Source organism: Cibotium barometz, chromosome 23 (assembly GCF_041138505.1).
Source record: "Cibotium barometz isolate CiBa-2024 chromosome 23, ASM4113850v1, whole genome shotgun sequence".
NCBI classification, from domain to species: Eukaryota; Viridiplantae; Streptophyta; class Polypodiopsida; order Cyatheales; family Cibotiaceae; genus Cibotium; species Cibotium barometz.
In genome coordinates, this window is record NC_141068.1 from 29593994 (window position 1) to 29613261 (window position 19268).

General features: G+C 49.3%; 1 protein-coding gene across 1 annotated transcript in view; it reads right to left on the minus strand.

Moving 5' to 3' along the window:
* Window positions 1-18213, minus strand: part of LOC147625831 (choline monooxygenase, putative (CMO-like)) — a 58545-nt gene extending 40332 nt beyond the window's left edge. The window contains exon 1 of the mRNA XM_086817403.1: window positions 17501-18213. Coding sequence (XP_086673529.1) covers window positions 17501-17927 — 427 coding nt within the window. The 5' untranslated portion in view covers window positions 17928-18213. The remainder of the gene's footprint in view (window positions 1-17500) is intronic.
* Between the last annotated feature and the right edge of the window lie 1055 nt (window positions 18214-19268).

A 19268-nucleotide genomic window follows, 5' to 3' on the forward strand; every position in this document is an offset into this window, starting at 1 on the left:
TCTATAGAGACCTGCTTTCAACAGAGCCAGCCACACTGAGGCTCGGGATGCTTGCAGACAGACTGTGTGGGCCCATATGCAGAGGAGGGTCACAGATCGTATGCATACAGTTCTTGGTGCGCCTCTTTCAGAGGTTGAGCTTGCTGAGGCCTTGAGGGTCCTGCCGCGCCATAGTTGCCCAGGGGAGGACGGACTGACGCCTGCCTTTTTTATGCACTATTGGGACCTTTTGGGGCCACGCATCCGCAAGGGCTTTCAGTATGTTTTGGACAATGGGGTGATGCCACAGAGCTTTTCAAAGGGCTTGATCTTTCTTATCCCCAAGGGGGAGGGAGTATCAGATGATATTCGGCATTGGAGACCTATTACGATCCTCAATACTGTCTACAAGGTCTTAGCAAAGGCCTTGAGTTTGAGGATCCAGCCCTTCCTGGGGGAGTTGATTCATGCTACCCAGACAGGATTCGTCAAGGAGCGTAGTATCCTTGACAACATTTTCACCTTCTGGGAGGCGACGGCCTGAGCTAGATTTCTTGGTGAGGACTTGGTCGTGATGCTTCTCGATTTTGAGAAGGCATACGATAGAGTCGATTGGGGTTTCTTAGAGGGCACTATGCTTCGCCTGGGCTTTGAGCCAGTTTGGATTAGAGGGGTGGCGGCTCTGTATTCCACAGCTCGTAGCCAGGTGTTGATTGCAGGAGGACGGGGGGCGAGTTTTGAGCTGACCAGATCAGTCCGTCAGGAGTGTCCCCTCGCCCCTTTTCTTTTTCTCTTCTTTGCGGAGGCTATGAGCATGTATTTGACGACAGAGGAGGTTGGTTTGAGAGGACTCCAGCTCCCAGTCCGGGGGGAGGACCTGCTCGATGGTGAGTTTACTGACGACACGGGCTTATTTTTGCATGGCCAGGAGGCCAATCTTCTTCGGGCAGAGCAGTCGCTCCAGGTTTTTAGTGCAGCTTCGGGAGCATTGATCAATTGGCGCAAGACAGTGGCCTTTTGGATCAGTAGCGCTCCCACTCCGGCATGGAGCCCGGACCCCGGTTTTAGATGGATTCCTCTTGGCACAACAGTGCGGTATTTGGGATGCCAGATTGGACTAGATTTGTCACCTGAGCAGCAGATTGCCCCGCTTCTTCTGAGCATTCGGAAGAAGCTTTTGTATTGGAGTACAGCTCGACTATCCTTGGCTGGGAGGGTGGTGGTGGCAAATCAGGTGCTGTTAGCGACCATGTGGTACATTACGTCTTGCTAGATCTTCTCGAGCTCTTGCATCAGCCAGGTACAGAGGCTGATCAGGAACTTTCTTTGGTCTGGGCGGGACGGTCAGCCAACCCGGGCAAAGGTTGCATGGGCAGTTATTACACTTCCGCTGGCTCGGGGAGGCTTGGGCATTATAGATCCAGTCGATCAGAGTAGAGCCTTATTGGGGAAGCTTATTGTTCGGGGGCTGCTTCCAGGCGCTGAGCCTTGGAAAGAGCTTCTCTTGCAGCGGCTGCGGGCTCCCCCAACAGGGGGTACTTGGGCACCAGAGATTCGATGGATCTTCATAGAGATGAGGAGGACAGGCCTCAGTAGAGGATGGGAGGACAGATTTGCCTTGAGCATCCTGATAGCTTGGGAGCTGCTAAGACCGGGGCTCTCTCAGCGACCACCTTCTTGTGTTGAGGAGCGGGCCAGACAGCCGCTCATCTGGAGCCCAGCGGTTCGCACAGAGCAGGGTCATATGCTGGGTTCTCGGCCTCGTCTAGCCTGGGGACCTTTGGCGGCAGGGCCACACGTGGCTTTGGAGACTGGCAGGCCTTCTGCAGTCTCCCAGAGGAGATCCAGGTGTCACTTCAGAGGGGGGTTGATTATGAGGGATGACATTCAGGAGGCACTCACAGAGGAGTGGTTCACGCCTATCGAGCTAGTGGCCCCACGGTGGATGGGAGCCTTTACACAGTTGGAGATCCTGATTGCTGTCAGAGCTTGCACTGAGGATGGCAAATGCCTCTACTATGAGATTCAGGATGAGGGCAGACTTCAGAGAGTGGAGGTGGAGTCGCCTTTGGTTGCAGAGTGCACCTTTCAGAGGATACGGGTAGTGGCCGCCGCTTCTCGGAAGTGGCATATTGACCCAGACCCTACAGATGTGCTCCCGGATTGGCGCATATGGGCATATGCAGCGCGTCCCTTGGCCCGGCTCCAGTGGGACCCTGATGAGTACGAGTGGCATGATCCTTATGCATCCCTTGAGGCCACAGAGATTACCTTTTTTCAGTATATTGTTTGGTTGGGGCGGCATATTTTGACGGCGAGGAGGATGGTCTCTCCAGCTGCAGCGGGGCACTGGTGGCTACAGGGACTCTCACAGGAGTTCTTGGAGGATTTTTGGGCCCGGCTCTGGGCTAGTCGACAGGCCCGCAAGATCTGGACTTTCCAATGGCTGGTCGCCCACCACAGGGGCTTAGCAGTTGGCACCTGGCTTGTCTACAGCGGTCTTCCGGCGGCCTGCGTCCGATGCGGCCACCCTATGGAGACACAGAGACATTGCCTATGGGACTGCCCTCAGGCGCAGCAGATTTGGCTGCGGATGCTGCGTATTCTGGCCCCGCTCTCTCCAGAGGGTATGTATACGTGGGGTGCCGCTGCTTGGTCAACTTCGTCAGGGCCTGCTATGGGCTATGAGACGGAGCAGGATAGCCAGGCCATCAGTTCAATTTCTCGTCCGCCAGTTGGACACAGGAGAGGGATCTACGATGGGAGCTCCTCAGCAGCCTCACCATCTGGTTCACCTGGAGGGCCCGGTGTTTCAGGGCCTTTGAGGGGAGACTGGAGCCACCAGCAGAGACTGTTCAGGGGATTTGGCAGGAGTTGATCCACACCTTGCGAGGACAGTATGACCGCATCCGGGGCGACTCGGATGAGGCGATTCAAGATGATACATACAGGTGAGAGCAATGCTACGATGCTTCCTGTAGAATGAAAAAATACAGGACTATAAGGCCCAAATCCCAAAGGGGATAAAATAGTGCTATCTAAGCACATCCCTAACTAAGCACAACTCTAGCTAAGCACAAAGTGCCATAACTTGACATAGCTAGATAATAACTGAATGAACATGAGGTCACGTAGGCCCCATGGGTCCGGGGGAAAAAACCTCCAGCTGCCGGAGTAAAAAGTGCCCCGTGTGATCACTGGCACTCCCCGTGGGTATGTAACGGAACGGTAAAACCCAACAAACCCCCCTGGAGTGATATGTGATCACTGTACAAGTAAGCATCAATCACCAAAAGTAAATAGGTTTAAGGCATGTCGAAAGGCCTCAAACTTCTCCCTGGAAAGTGCTTTGGTGAAGATATCTGCGACATTCTGATCAGTAGGACAGTAGATCAGACTGACATCCCCTGCATGTAACCGCTCCCGTACAAAGTGATAGTGAACCTCAATATGTTTCGTCCGTGCATGAAACACTGGGTTCTTAGCCAAAGCAATAGAACTTTGACTATCTGAAAAGATGGGAGTGGGCTCATCAACAGAAGAAGACAAATCAGCCATGAGTCTTCTGAGCCATACACACTCTACAACTGCCGTGAAGGCTGCCTTGTACTCAGCCTCACATGAACTGGTCGCTACCGTGGACTGCTTCTTGCTCAACCATGATATACAGCAAGAACCAAGGAAGAAACAGTTACCACTGGTACTCTGTCTGGTGTCAAAATCACCTGCCCAGTCCGAATCACAGTAGGCATGCAGCTGAAAATCACCCCCCTTGGGATAAAGCAACCCAAGGTGCCGTGAGCCCTGCAAATAACGGAAGACCCGTTTCACTGCCTGCCAATGTGAAGCACGAGGACTGTGCATGAATCTGCTCAACTGTGACACTGCATACTGGATGTCTGGCCTAGTGTTACACAAGTAAATAAGGCATCCAACAGCCTGAGCATAGGTACTCACATCAAAAGGTTCACTGCTATCATGCAGTGACAACTTAAGCCCTGTCTCCATAGGAGTACTAATAGGCTTACAGTCTTGTAGACGGAACCTCTCAAGAAGTTTGCCCACATACTTCGACTGTACAAGCCCAATACCTTTCTCATCCTGTATGAACTGGATACCCAAATAATAATGCAGTGGCCCCAAGTCTGACATGTCGAATGTCTTTTTTAAATCAGCCTTGAAATCTGCAATTTTGACATCACTAGTGCCAGTCAGCAGTAAATCATCAACATAAAGTATGATGATAATCAAATCCCCCCCGTCCTGCTTAACATAGAGGGTGGACTCAGATGGACAGTTGACATAACCCTGGCTCAGCAAATAAGCATCTATCTTGGCATACCATGCCCGCGGAGCCTGTTTCAGCCCATATAGTGCTCTTTTCAACCTGCAAACTTTACGTTCACTGCCAGGTACTGCAAAACCAATGGGCTGATTTACATAAACTTCTTCCTGTAGATCCCCATTCAAAAATGCAGTTTTGATATCAAGCTGAAATACTGTCCACTGATAATGGGCGGCCATAGCAATCACAGATCTAACTGTAGTCATGCGGGAAGTGGGGGCAAATGTCTCATCATAGTCAATCCCCTTCTTCTGTGCATAGCCCTTTGCAACAAGCCGGGCTTTGTACCTGTCAATGGAACCATCTGCTTTACGTTTAACCTTATAAACCCATTTGGTCCCAATGGCCTTCTTCCCTGTAGGCAAGTCTACAAGATCCCATGTATGATTGCTCTGTATGGAGTGCATCTCCTCCTGCATGGTTGTCCGCCAATGCTCATAAGCATTTGCATCATCAAATGAGTCTGGCTGCTCTTCATCTGCGCATACCTCCATAACATAATCCAAAAGATGACCCTGCTCATGCAACCTAGCATCTGCACGTGTACGGCCAACAACTGGAGCATCCAAATGGCTGTCCCTCATAGTAGTAGTATACCACCTGGGTAACTGCCTCGCTTCCTGTATGCCATCCAATTCTTGCTGTACTTCATGTTGCATATCCAAATCTGCCATAGGCTGATTTCCAGCAGCTACAGGAGGTGCTACTGGCTGTGCATTACCACCAACAACAGGAACACCAACTGTATCATCCATAGGAATAGGCAAAAGCCTCTCAAATATGTCAGGAGGAGCCTGATAAGACTCATAACCAGCCAAGGAAAGTTCTGATTTTTCGTCGAAAATCACATCCCTGCTAGTCAAAATTTTCTTACTGACAGGATTATAGAGCCTATAGCCCTTGCTCTCCTTACTGTAGCCAACAAAAATGCATTTGACTGCCTTGTCATCAAGCTTTCTTCTGATCTCCTTTGGCACATGAGCATAAGCAATACAACCAAAAGTACGAAGATGTGCTACAGAAGGTCTCCTGCCATACCACGTCTCAAAAGGTGTAACCTTCTTCAGTGCCTTTGTAGGACACCTGTTCAAAATATGGCATGCTGCCATGATTGCCTCCATCCATAGGACATTCGGCATCTTTTTAGCCTTGAGCATGCACCTGGCCATCTCAAGATGTGACCGATTCTTAATCTCAGCCAAACCATTCTGCTGAGGTGTGTAAGGGCATGTGTACTGATGAGAGATCCCTCTCTCCTGCAAAACAGTATTTAAGATCTTTGACATGTATTCCCCCCCTCGGTCAGATCTGAGAGACTGCAACTTACATGAGGACTGATTTTCAGCCATGGCTATCCAAGCCATAAATGCATCATACACTTGTGACTTCCTGGTCAAAGCAAATATCCATGTGAACCTGGAAAAGTCATCAATAAAAGTGACAAAATAGAAGTGACCCCCCAATGATTTAACATTCATGGGTCCACAAACGTCACTGTGTACAACCTGTAACTTCTGTGTGGCTCGAAAGGACGACCTGGCAAAAGAAAATCTGTGCATCTTCCCCAAAATACAGCCCTCACAAACATGTGGTGGTGGCTTCTGCATAGGAGGCAAGTCCTCCACCATGCTGTGCCTGTGCATAAGCATCAAACTTCCAAAATTGACATGCCCCAGACGAGCATGCCATAACTCTGCAGTGGACTGTGCAGGAGTAAGAGTGGTGGCCAAAAAAACAGCCTGATCAACAGGCTCTCGTGTATCCAACTGATACAGGCCACGCGTCAAAGTACCTGTCATCAAAAGACAGCCATGCGGGCTTCTTACAACACACTGATCTCCCTCGAAAGCAACAATAAGTCCACTCTTCGCCATGGAAGATACTGATAACAGATTCTTTTTGATTCCTGGTACAAACAAGGAATCCGTGAGGCATACAGTGGAGCCATCTATGGCTGTAAGTATAATCTTACCCACACCTTTCACTGGATAGGTGGCACCATTTGCACATGCCACAGTCTTTTTGACAGAAGGAGGTATCATGGATGCAAAGAAATCACGCCTGGCTGTAATGTGCTTTGAAGCACCACTATCAAAGTACCAAGCATTATCAGACTCACCAACATGTAGTGCATGGGAAGCATCATAACTGCATGTATAAAAACACCAATCCTGCTCTTCAACAAAATCAGCATTCTCTTCTGTAGTACCTGCAATAGAAGCATCGGCAACTAGACCTTTCTCCCTTTGCCTTTCTCGTGCAATCCTCTTAGGACACTCTGTAATGAAATGCCCTGGCTTTTTGCAATAGTGACAACGCCCTTTCTTCTTAGGCTTGTCACCATCCTTCTTCACGCCTGAAGAAGTAGTTGCACTAACACTGCCATGTGGTTTTGGTACAGGATGGGGTTTAGGCTGAAACTTGCCTTTCCCTTTAGATCTAGCATAAAAAGCATCCTCTGCAGCACCCGTCCTCATATCCTTGTTCTTCCTAACCTGCTCCTCCTGCAACAATAAAGAAACCAGCTCCTGGTATGTGAGTGGCTGTGGTGCATTCCTCAAAGACAAGTTCAACGAAGTATGGAAACCCAAGTAAGACGGTGGCAAAGATCTCAAAGCTGTCTGAACAAGCTGAGACTCTGGTATGATCTCATCAATGTTGATCAGCTGCTCTCTCAAATCTTGTATCCTATTCAAATGTGTTTGCATAGCATCACCTTCCTTCATCTCAAGATGATCCAGCTCTCTCTTTAAGAAAGAAACTTTAGCTTCATTCCTGGCTGCGTATAACCTCTCCAAGGTTAGCCAGGCTGCTCTAGCATCTGTGCAAGAGCGAATATGTGGAATAATCTGTCTCTGCACTGAAAGAGAGATAAGAGACATAGCCTGTGCATCTCTCTTATCCCACCTCTTCTGATCATCCGTCCTAGGAGGAGGTGGAGGTGGTGCCAGTTGCTGTTGCCTACCCCCCTGAGGTGGAGTGGCAGGTGCAACTGTAAGAGGCCTAATCTCGTCACCATTGACATACTCCCAAAGACCTTTGGCCACCAAGATGTTCTTCATCATGAAGGACCACATCGAAAAATTGGTGCCATCAAGCCTGTCCTCCTTGGACACAATCTGTAGCACATCATTCTGATTCTGTGCCATTATATGCAATCAAAAAGACAGTAACACACAGTATGTGTGTCTCACAACAAGTGTACCTGCAGCAAAATAAAAGAATACCCAAGAAAGAAGGTCACTTTATGTGACACTTACGGGATCAATAATTCTGATTTTCTGCTGCAGCATAATCAATGCATCAAATGTCTCACTGTAGTATCTGACAGTGCCTGCAATCTCCCACTTATGACAGTGAAGTCAACTATAAGTGCATTCACCACTGAGAGTTCTCAAAGCACATAAATCTGAATATTTAAATTCAGGCCTGCATTATTTCTGTGCATAAATCCCTGTGTAATCAACTCAAAAACTGAGTATTTTTGTCCAAGCTTGTATCTGATACTTCACACAATGTTCTTGAGCATAAAGGAATGAAAAGCCCCTTGTTTATCCACCACAGAACTGAGATTCACTCAGTGTGGATCAACAAGATAAATGTTGGTCTGGCCGCCTATAAGGCAGGCCTCTGCTGCCTGAATCTCTCTTGGGAAAGCTGATTGGACAGCCAATGCATGGCCCTAGGGTGGCTATAACTCTTGCCAGGTATCTTCCAGATGGCCTTGTTGCAAGAGGAACATCAATGATGATCTCTTTCTCAGTGGGCTTCTTGGCTGTGGCCTTGATCTCGATCAGATAGCTCCTTCCAACCCACCCGATCCATCCTGCAATGTAGAGAAACAAAATGCCCGGATACACAAATTCGCCCAGATTGGCTTGGTCCCCATCCACAATCAAATGCGGCAGCCTGTCGGTTCCGCACAGCAGACCCTGCTTGCCATAGAAATCGAAGCGGCGATTGGTCTTCTCGATGGTAGCGTTGATAGCTAAGGCGGGGGCGCTATCAGGGGCGTACTTCTCGAGCCGTTTGGCGAGCTTCTTGATCTCCTTCTCCTCACGTTTGGCGAAGGCCTTGGAGTCCTTGCAGGGTAAAGCCAGCGACGTCGGCGAGGGCGGGGAGGGAGGGATCGTGCTAGCTGTTCTGTGCAGACCTGCTCTGATACCAAATCAAGATGATACATACAGGTGAGAGCAATGCTACGATGCTTCCTGTAGAATGAAAAAATACAGGACTATAAGGCCCAAATCCCAAAGGGGATAAAATAGTGCTATCTAAGCACATCCCTAACTAAGCACAACTCTAGCTAAGCACAAAGTGCCATAACTTGACATAGCTAGATAATAACTGAATGAACATGAGGTCACGTAGGCCCCATGGGTCCGGGGGAAAAAACCTCCAGCTGCCGGAGTAAAAAGTGCCCCGTGTGATCACTGGCACTCCCCGTGGGTATGTAACGGAACGGTAAAACCCAACAGCGATCTTGCGGCGCCAGGCCTTTCACACCACCTGGCGCAGCGGCCCCTTCTATACCCTACACGCGGGGCCCCCCCGTTGGCACTACAGGCAACCTGTTTGGCTTTCCCCCCCTCCTATTGTATGATATAGCCCCTCAGTTCTTTGTACTGATACTTGTACTTTTCAGCACCTAGGGAGAGTCTCCCTGGCTGCCTTGCTTTGTTCTCTGCTCTGTTTTTCTTGTGAGCAAGAGAGGATCTTTTGTAGCCCTACGGGCGTTTTTTATAACTAATGAAAGGATCTTTTCTCGGGGGAAAAAAAAAAGTTAGCCTGAGGCAAGGCCTGACAGACTATGCTCCAGAAGATGGCTCTACCTGTTGCGGCGTTCAGGGCATAAACATTGAGGAAGCCCATGCAGTCCTCTCTGCGTGGGCTTCCTCCGAGTCTGTCCTCTGCTGACTCGATCATGTTAAAGTCTCCACCCAAGCACCAAAAGTTAGCCTGAGGCAAGGCCTGACAGACTATGCTCCAGAAGATGGCTCTACCTATTGCGGCGTTCAGGGCATAAACATTGAGGAAGCCCACGAAGTCCTCTCTGATCATAATGGTAACCCATTGCAGTCGCCCAGAGACTGACACCTAAGGTTGTCTCACTGCCGGCAAGAGTTGCTCGCTGACAAAAATGCAAACTCCTCCCTGCGTCCCAGAGGGGCCGAAAGAGGGAGACCAAAAAGTGTGGCTCCTGCCTGGTAAAATCTTCCCGCAACAACGGGCACGCCCCCCTAGATAGATGGTGCTCCTCAAGGAAAAGAATGTTGATGGGTCCCCCAACTGTAGCTCTATGAAGCTCTCCTCTAAGGACGCCTTACCTCTAAAAGCATTGAGGCCCCCCTAAACCCCGAATGTTCTATGAGACTATCTGCATATCAATCTGTGGGAGGCGGAACTATTGGAACTGCCCTCCACTCTAAGAGTCTTGGGCATGGGTTTTAATGGGGAATAATCACAATCAGTCCTGGGGGGCGAAGGTGCGCCAAGTTGTGAGGATTATGTTGTTAATCCTGCATATTGTGTACTAATTACTACTTAAGTAATTATCTTAGAACAAGAACCTTCAGGAGAACACTTGAGACAAGATTGAATTGACTTGTTGTTATTAAACTGAGTACAATAGGTCTCTTATATAGGAGATGAAGAGACACATTTGAAGAGGCATGTCCTTTGATGAAAGGACATGACCTTAGACGAAAGGGTACAACTTTTAGGCTAAGGGATGTGTCCAGTCGATGTAGAGGCACAACCATTCACTAAGGGGTACAACTATTCGTCGAAGAGATGTGGCTATTCGATGAAGAGGTACATCCTTTGACGAACAGATGTGGCTATTCGATGAAGAGGTACATCCTTTGACGAAGAGTCGCAACCAGTCGAGGGTAGGGGTTCCCTTTGGCTGGTAACTCTTTGCATCTGCAACAGTAATCAGCAATGAAGAGAGAATCTGATGTATAAACACGTCACAATCGTGACATTCCCTCCCATTTAAAATAAAACCCATGTGTCAAATGATAGACATCCGTTTGTCGAAGAACTCCTGAAGAAGGTTAGGGTACTGCTGCATTTCTTCATCTGTTTGCCAAGTGGAATCAGACTCATCCAAGTCCATCCACTTCACAAGAAATTCTGTAGTCAACTTTCTTCTTGTTTCCTTCTGTCTTACGTCAAGTATTACTTCTGGAACAAGGATAATATGGTCATCTTCAATTTCTGGTACATAAGAAGATAAGTCTGGAACAGGCGAATCTCCTTGAATATACTGTTTGAGCCAAGATATGTGAAAAGTCGGATGAATCTTTCCCCATGACGGTGGAAGTTCCAACTTATAACTGACAGTTGAATTTTTCTTAAGAATCTTGAAAGGCCCATAGAAGCGAGGTCGTAACTTTGGAAAAACTGACTTCACTGTTTTGTAGCGGTGAGGTGCCACATATAATAAGACCAAATCGCCTTCTTGAAATTCTGCATGTCGACGATGCTTGTTTACATTACTGTGAGCAAGGATTCACGCCAAGTCCACCATCGCTCTGCTTCTTCCATACAACACCGAAAGGAGAGGTGGATGAGGGAGTGTCGCGGAGAGGGTGAGGGCTTCACAACCCACGGGTAGGAAAAAATTTGCTCTGATACCACTGTGAGGATTATGTTGTTAATCCTGCATATTGTGTACTAATTACTACTTAAGTAATTATCTTAGAACAAGAACCTTCAGGAGAACACTTGAGACAAGATTGAATTGACTTGTTGTTATTAAACTGAGTACAATAGGTCTCTTATATAGGAGATGAAGAGACACATTTGAAGAGGCATGTCCTTTGATGAAAGGACATGACCTTAGACGAAAGGGTACAACTTTTAGGCTAAGGGATGTGTCCAGTCGATGTAGAGGCACAACCATTCACTAAGGGGTACAACTATTCGTCGAAGAGATGTGGCTATTCGATGAAGAGGTACATCCTTTGACGAACAGATGTGGCTATTCGATGAAGAGGTACATCCTTTGACGAAGAGTCGCAACCAGTCGAGGGTAGGGGTTCCCTTTGGCTGGTAACTCTTTGCATCTGCAACAGTAATCAGCAATGAAGAGAGAATCTGATGTATAAACACGTCACAATCGTGACACAAGTGGTCGCAGATCCTGTCTTCTATGTGTTGCCACTCTATCCGAGCGCAAACGTAGGCATACTCTGAGTTCCATCAATCACAATGGAGGTATCTGTAAGAGGGGGGGAGGGGTACTTTAATTAAGATATGAAGGAATACAAAGAGCGGCACCACCTCCTCGTCCTCATCTCTATGGCATGAGCCCCCTAGCTCCATCCTACCTAGGGGCCAGAGGTGGATGAGACGTCGGTGATGCGAAGATCATGAAGATGGTGTGAGCTCTAATGCCTGCCCTTGGATGGCGGCAGCCACCGACTCCGAATCTCACTCCGTCCCCGGGGCTACACTCCAGGGAAAGGAGAAGATCATCGCGCCACTCTGGCGTAGAAGGTCTGGAATGATGAAACACCACAGATCTGAATGGGAGCCACTCTCTTCTCAAAAATATCAGTTCCTTCCGCCGGAAGACATCGGAAGAAACTGTAATCCACAAGCAACCCCAAGATCCTGGGGGCCCCACCTGGGGACTCTGGAGGGAGCCCTCACCGCAAAAGCGGCGATGGTCATCTCTACTGGCTCCGAGAATCGATGAATCAAGCGGTGGATGGAGCTCGCCGACAGTCTCCGCTTCGGGTTTGGCGCTGCGGGAGGGCGGCACGAATGCTCTGGAGAGGCAGAAAGAAAGATTTTATTAACGTCTTCCAAAAGATCGAACTCGGCCTATGAGACAAATCGGAGTACCCATATGGGGTATCCTCTGTCATCCCAACAAAATGAAAAAGTACTGAACAAAAAAGCTGAATCTGGGTGTGCAGGGGATGGAGCTCTACTACTAGGAGAATGCAAAGCTATATGCATGGAGTATACAATCATGATATGCAACCTAGCTAGCTCCATCCTGTACCATACTTGGGGTATGAAATGGTATACATCAGTGAAGGGGGTGTCCACAGCTCCCTGAAGGACATGCCTGGGTGTGCTCTGAAGCGAGCCAGTCGCTCCGCACCCTCTTTGTGAAACTGAGCTCTGATCTCTGTCATCTCTCTCTGGTATAGGCGTGGTGTCTGAAAGCCAGGTGTCCTTTGTCTCCTGCGGGCTCTAAGTGTCTCTGCTCTCTGGAGTAATTCCCTGCCATGTAGGGGCTGGGAGTGGGATGGATCTCTGAAAAAATGTAGTAATCTGTGTCTGTCGCCCCCCCTCTGGAGCTATCTGAGCCTGTAATAATGTCTCTCTGTGGCGCTGTATGTCTAGAATGAATCTCCCCAATATGCGCTGGTCTGCTGCCTCAAAGATCTGGCGTAGGGAATGTGGCTCTCTGAATAAAATGGGATCTCTCTCTCTGATGGCTGTATATGCTCTGCATGTGCATACATAATGCTCCTCACTCTCCACCTCCTCTCTGCACAATCTGCATACCCTCTCCTCTCGGGGGATCCGTGCTGCTCTACCAGTCTCAATCTCCAATCGGTGTGATGAAACTCTGAGCTGACCAATAGCCACTCGGGAGCCGTGTGGTAAAAAGCCCTCCATGTATCTAGGCCTCTCTATAAATCCATCATCAGTGATACTCATGAAGTGATCTCTGTAGTATAGCATCTTCGGTGGAAGAGGCTGTGTAGGCGATATCCATGTCTCTCGTGTATAGAGCTGCCATAGATCCTGTCTCAATACTCTGTTCCTCTCACTATGAGAGAGACGGATATGTGGTGCATCCCTATCATACTGGAATGGTGGTAGATGATCCATGTCTAGGCCATGCTGTGAGAACCAATGTGTGACCTGTGCATACCATGATCCTCTGTCTCCTGCCTCAGCCAGCTGTCTAGATGCCTCAAAAGCTCTGTATGACAATCTGTCCTGTGGCGTCTCTCTGAATCTGTCTAGCAGGCATATAGTCTGAAATATGGCCTCTACCATCATAGGAGGCGCAGCAAACTCTGCTCGGATAATGTCATGAGGTACTGACGGTTCTGTGAGAGTGAATGTCAGCTGACTCCTACCCTGTCTCAATGTATGAAAGACCATAACCTTGGTTTTCCCAAGGTTCACAGTAAGACCCCTCTGTGTGCAGAAATCATGGAGTGCATGTAGATGCTGCTATAGACCACCTGGAGACTCAGACACTAATACAATATCATCAGCATAGAGCATAATATGTACTGAGGTACCTACTAAATCAACTCCATCTCCGCCTCCCCGTGTAATGAAGTCAGCCACCTCATCAATGTATAACCCAAATAGCGTGGGGGAAAGTGGGCATCTTTGCTTCACACCAATGGTGCTAGCAATAGTCTCGGACATACCTCCTGGACATCTGACTCGCCCAAAAACCTACTCATATAATGCATGGATGCCCCATGTCATATCTGCTGGTATGCCAAGAGACTGCAGGCGCTGAAAGAGCCTCTCTCGTGGTACTGTGTCAAATGCCTTGCGGAAATCCACAAAGAAGCAATAGAGCTTTCTCTTCCTCACTCTGGCCTGATCAATCATACATCTCAAAGTGAATACATGGTCAGTGGTAGAGAAAGCTCTCCTGAAGCCTGCCTGCCCTGATGAGCGTAAACCTGCTCGCTCAGCATATAAGCTAAGCTCTTGCTCCAGCACTGCACCATAGAGTTTGGCCAGCACGTGGCCAACCATAACCGTCCTGTAGTTGCTCGGATCGAGCAACTAAGCTAAGCTCTTGCTCCAGCACTGCACCATAGAGTTTGGCCAGCACGTGGCCAACCATAACCGTCTTGTAGTTGCTCGGATCGAGCATATCCCCTGTTTTGTGAATCGGCACAATGGTGTGCATCGTCCACTCCGCAGGCAAACCCTCTGCCAGTGCCCTGTTAAACAGGTGTGCAAGAAAAGGAGCTAAAGAATCTACTGCATATATGAGATGCTCACCCTGCAGGGAGAGGGGAGTGCGGGCTCAAAGGAAGAGGATGGGGCAGGGGGGATTGCTGCGAGAAGAGTCGGAGGTGAGGAAGGAGGATAAGGAGGAGGGGGAGAGAGAGGCGAAGGGAGGGGGGGGGAGGGTGGCAGAGAAGAGCGAGATACGAGCGGCTCGGAGTGATCCAACAGAGAGGGAGGGTGCTCGGAGGAGCTCGCCGCGGTTCAGTAGGGCCAATTGGCCTCACTAGAAACTGAGAACCAGAGGAGGAATCTCGGCGGGGTAACGACCACCAAACCAAAGGGGCCAAAGGGACCCTCGCATAATTGGAGGGGGCCCATCACCGACAAGTGGGTGCTGCGATAAGTGCTCGAAACAGTTCTCTAACAGAACCGAATCCTCATGTACTTTGCCAGCCTGGCACACGCAGCAGCGCTCAACTCTGGTGTTCGGCTAACGGCCGTGGCACGGGCCAATGGTTTGACACTCTCCGACAGCCGAGTCATCTGCAGTCAGGACCTGGTGTTTGGCTGCCTAAGAGCCTACCTCTTGCTCTACCCCTTGGTGAAGATCTGAAAGGAAACCCGCACGGGGGAACGGGCACCCGCGGGGGCGCGCGGGGGGGGGGGGGGGGGGTGCGGCACCGAAGGCAGTCTCCTGGAGTGGCGCCGAGGGCAAGCTCTGGCGAGGTGTCCTATCTGCCTGCAAATGAAACACTAGCCGGGAAGGCCCAAGTACTCCACCCGCTGAATGATGGGGTCTCCCCGAAAGCAAGGAATGGATATGACATGAGGCACTATCTCTGGCAAGGGAATACAGATGCAAAGAGATGGAATCCCGGCCGGCCGTGCGAGGGACAAAGCGGCAGTGGTGGGGGGGGGGGGGGGGGAGTCCATCACTCTCCCAATGGCTCCACCGATCAACATCGTGGGAAGAGGAAGGTATTCCTTCCTGAGGCCTGAGAAGCAGACTATCACGGGAAAGCCTAAAATGCCGAGTCAGTGGGTCGGATGCGGGGCCTGCCACCGCGCAAAGGAGGCCTGGGCCGTACGCAATGCAATGGGGCTCAGCTGCATAACTCGATCTGGAGCCACTGGTGAGTCGAACTCAACCTGGTAGTAGCCACGCCCCAGAGGATGAATGTCTATGATCTTTGCAAGCCCACCAAGGAGGCTAGCCTGAAGAAGCTTTGTGTTGTCCTTGCGCAGGGCGGCTACCGACAAATTACAATCTTGCACACCAGAGTGGAGGCCTCTAAGGATGCAACAGTCGCAATGAGGAGCTGAAGGTCTGCTTCAGAGAAAGATAAGCAAGTGACTGTGGCCTTGGTTGGGGATGACGGCAACTGCCATGGAGTTCTCCTGAGGGTGAAGACCAAGAGAGGCCGAGACTTACCGAGTGAAAATGCCCAAGAACTGAAGACACTGCCAGATGAAGACGAATGGGATGATGGAGCCACAGGAAAACGGGATGAACAGTGAGGCTACGAAGGAGAGGGAGGGGGGGGTGGGGGGGGCTACAGAGAGAGCAAGGAGGGAGCAGAGGGAGGGGCAAGGAGCTAGGCGCAGCTAGGGGGGGCAGCTGGGGGGGGGGGGGGGGGGGGGGTGCATGCGGTGAGCAGAAAAAGGGAGGGGAGGTGCAAGCAAAACGTTGGCGGAAGAAGGGAGCCTGTTGCCCAGCCCCCGCGGCTCCCTCGTCCCACCTGCGTCTCCCTGTCCCGCCCGTGCCCTTCCCCCGCAGAGCCCCCGTTCACCTGCGCCCACCCCCCTCCTCGCTGCGTGCACCTCCCCCCTTCTCCCGTCAGTGCCCCGCCTCCTCCTCTCCTGTGGGGGGCGCTGGCAAGGACAATGTGGGGAAGGGGGAGAAGGCGCAAGCAACGCAGCTCTCAAGGGGGGGACCTCTCAGTTCCAAGCTCTACGCTTCCCAAAGTCCCATTTCTATGGCAATGGAAGAATCCTCGATCTTCTTTCTTTGCCTCACATATGAGGGCTTTTTGGAATGGGTTGCTAAACCAATAAGCACAGACTCCAGATGAAACAAAATGTGTGTAACGATACATTATCTAACACATAATGTCACCCCGGTGAAAGTGCTGTCATTTTCAATAGCTTTGATATTACTTCCGATGCCCTGCATTGAAAGGCACATCACCTGGCATCCATGGCAAGAACTTGGAGTCACATGTGAGAGGAAGCCATGTGAGTACCCGAACGTTGAGTTCAAATCTATATAATATCATTATGCATGTGCCCACAATGTTTCTTTTCCTTTTTACAGCCAAAATTGGAACACTTAAGATCCCAAATAAATAACACCACCATAGCCTTATTCCTTTCAGAAGAATTTTGAAATTACACTACAGGCTGCCTGAATTTCTGCTTTTACATAATCAATTATTGTGGCAGAAAAACAAAACCTATCATAATTTCCCATCACCTTGTTATCTCTACTTATAGAAATTTACCTTTCTCCAAATAAAGCTATTGCCCATATCATTGTCCCTGACCGATGGATGCTACAGCACAGAAGTACATTCTGCTCATCTTAATTTTTACAACTGGTCATCATGGGAATCGAAGTTCCCACCATATAATCAGGAGTGATCCCCCCTCAGAACATGCCTCAGATCATGAAAAGTCTCGACACTAGGGAATTTCTAATGTGCCCGCACAGTTCACTCTTAGCTGTGGCCGTGATCCCTCTCTTAAATCCCATGTTGTCAGGGAATTGGATAGTGTGTCGCACAGTCCCCATCTTGCAAATGTTTGTCGATGCATGGACTGTGGTTCCTCATTTTCTTAATGGGATTGTGCTCCCTGCATCTATTCCCTAGTATGGCCTGACAACCAAATGGCAGTCACATCAAGCCCAGAGCATTCAGGCAAAGGCTTAGTGTTCTTTGGAAGATGGTGACTGATGCCCATCTTTGTAACTTCTTTTCCTTTGAGTAGATGATAGATCCTAATGTGGTCACAATTTGGTACCCACCTGGAAGCATTACGATATGTACCACGAAGCAGCCACAATACCAAACTGCTGGGCTACGCGCCCATTGCTGTTGAATGCAAAATCTTTGCCTTTTCCTTTTTTTTGGTTCACAACGAAGCTCGACTGGAACCCGAAAGGATGCATGTATCAGCTTGTTCTTAATTGAAAAGTTTTAAGCGAGGGAAGAGTACCTACGACTTGCCAGCCCCGCCAGAAGACGCGCTCCATTTCATGCGCCAGAAGCTGAGGATGGGTGTACCAGGAGCTGGGCGGCGTGGCAGCACACGCGATGGGCACCTCGCTGTCGAACTCCCCAACCACCTTCTCTATGCCCATCGTTATAGCCTGGCCACCAGCAGCAGAGTCGTAAGTGCGTGTAGGAGTTCCCTCCTTCTCCCGGTCCAGAACTGCAGTCATCATCGGCATCGCTGTCGTCGTGTTGCGACTCCTTGCAACTGTGCCGCCCCTGCATGATGATAACGATCCTCTGCGCAGAACGCGTGAGACAACTGAGAGAGCAGCTGCTGCAGGTGGGTTGGCCTGAGCGAACATCTTTCCCCAATTGCGTGCTTTGTCGTCGTCGTTACTGCTGGAAGATCTCGCCGGCCCATGCCTCATGGCCCCCCCTTGTCCATCACTCCAGCCAATGCGTGGACTGGGCCCGCGTGGTGCCACGTGCCGTCTCTCCTCTGGCTAGCATAAGAGAGGTGGAGAAACAGAAGAATGCATAGGGAAGCCCGCGCGGTGCCGTCTTATGCCATCTCTCCTCTGGCTAGCGTAAGAGGGTGGAGAAACAGAAGAATGCATTGGAAATGTCAAGAAACAGAAGAATGGGCATTCTCACGTGTGCCTTAGTCTTTCGTCGAACCCATTGTGTCACCTTCGTCTAGCCTTGATAGAGTTGAAATGTTTCTGGAGCTAATGATAGACATGAGGAAATTGAGTTCCTCTTAGCTACCTCATGGAACACTCCATTCTAAGGTTATACAATGAAGATGTAAATGTAGCTTAAATTTTACATGGGCTCGTTCATTCCTCCCAATACTTTTTATGTGTACCTTAGAGAAGTATAAAATAAAGCATAAAGCTTTGGGTGTTTGAGAAGTGCCCCCATCCCATTAAAAATGTGATTGATCATGAGGATGTGAAAGAAAGTAGCATCTAGATTAGCCTTGATTTAGCCTAATTAACCTTGGATTAGCTTAGATTAGGATGATTAGCCTAGGTTTAGAGAGAAGAGACAGTAATTGACTTGTACATTGATGATTATCTCGAAAGGTTCCCATGACATTGGCCCATATTCACTTATATATTAGGCCATCCTTTCACACTACACTTATTAATGTCCATGGGCATGCCTAAGCCTAGTCTTAACCCTTGGCCCCTTTCACATCCCCTTCATCCCTTGGCCTTGGGCCCAAATTGACTTGAGTCCCTTTTTACTTTGTTACAAACCATCCCCACCCACCAAGAGGTTTCGTCCTCGAAACCTTAGGTATACGTGTACAAACTTGCATAGATGAAGTATACCATCAAGGACTCATGTCAAGTAGCGTGCTCATGCATGAGCCATGTATATTGGAGCCGAAAAGATATATGTATGGCTGTAAGCTGCCCGCCCGCAATGCCCTCAAATCAAGCTATATCATGTACTCCATAGTGGCATATGCACTTCATGAAGCTTCCACGCATTTTGCATCCAAAACCAAAAGGTATAGGGCTGTCCAAATAGTGATTTTTAAAAATTCCAGCAAGCCATAATCACTGTTTTTATGCACCAATTGGTTCCTCAAAGGTAGCCAAAGGATAACCTATCAAAAACTTTGACCTCCCGGATCAAAAGGCAAACCAAGAGACCAACAATCAAGCCTCCTCAAGCACAAGTAGCCACTTGGATCAAAAGGATAGCTACTATAATTTCCAACCCACACAACTTGGCTACCACATATGCTGGGGTCG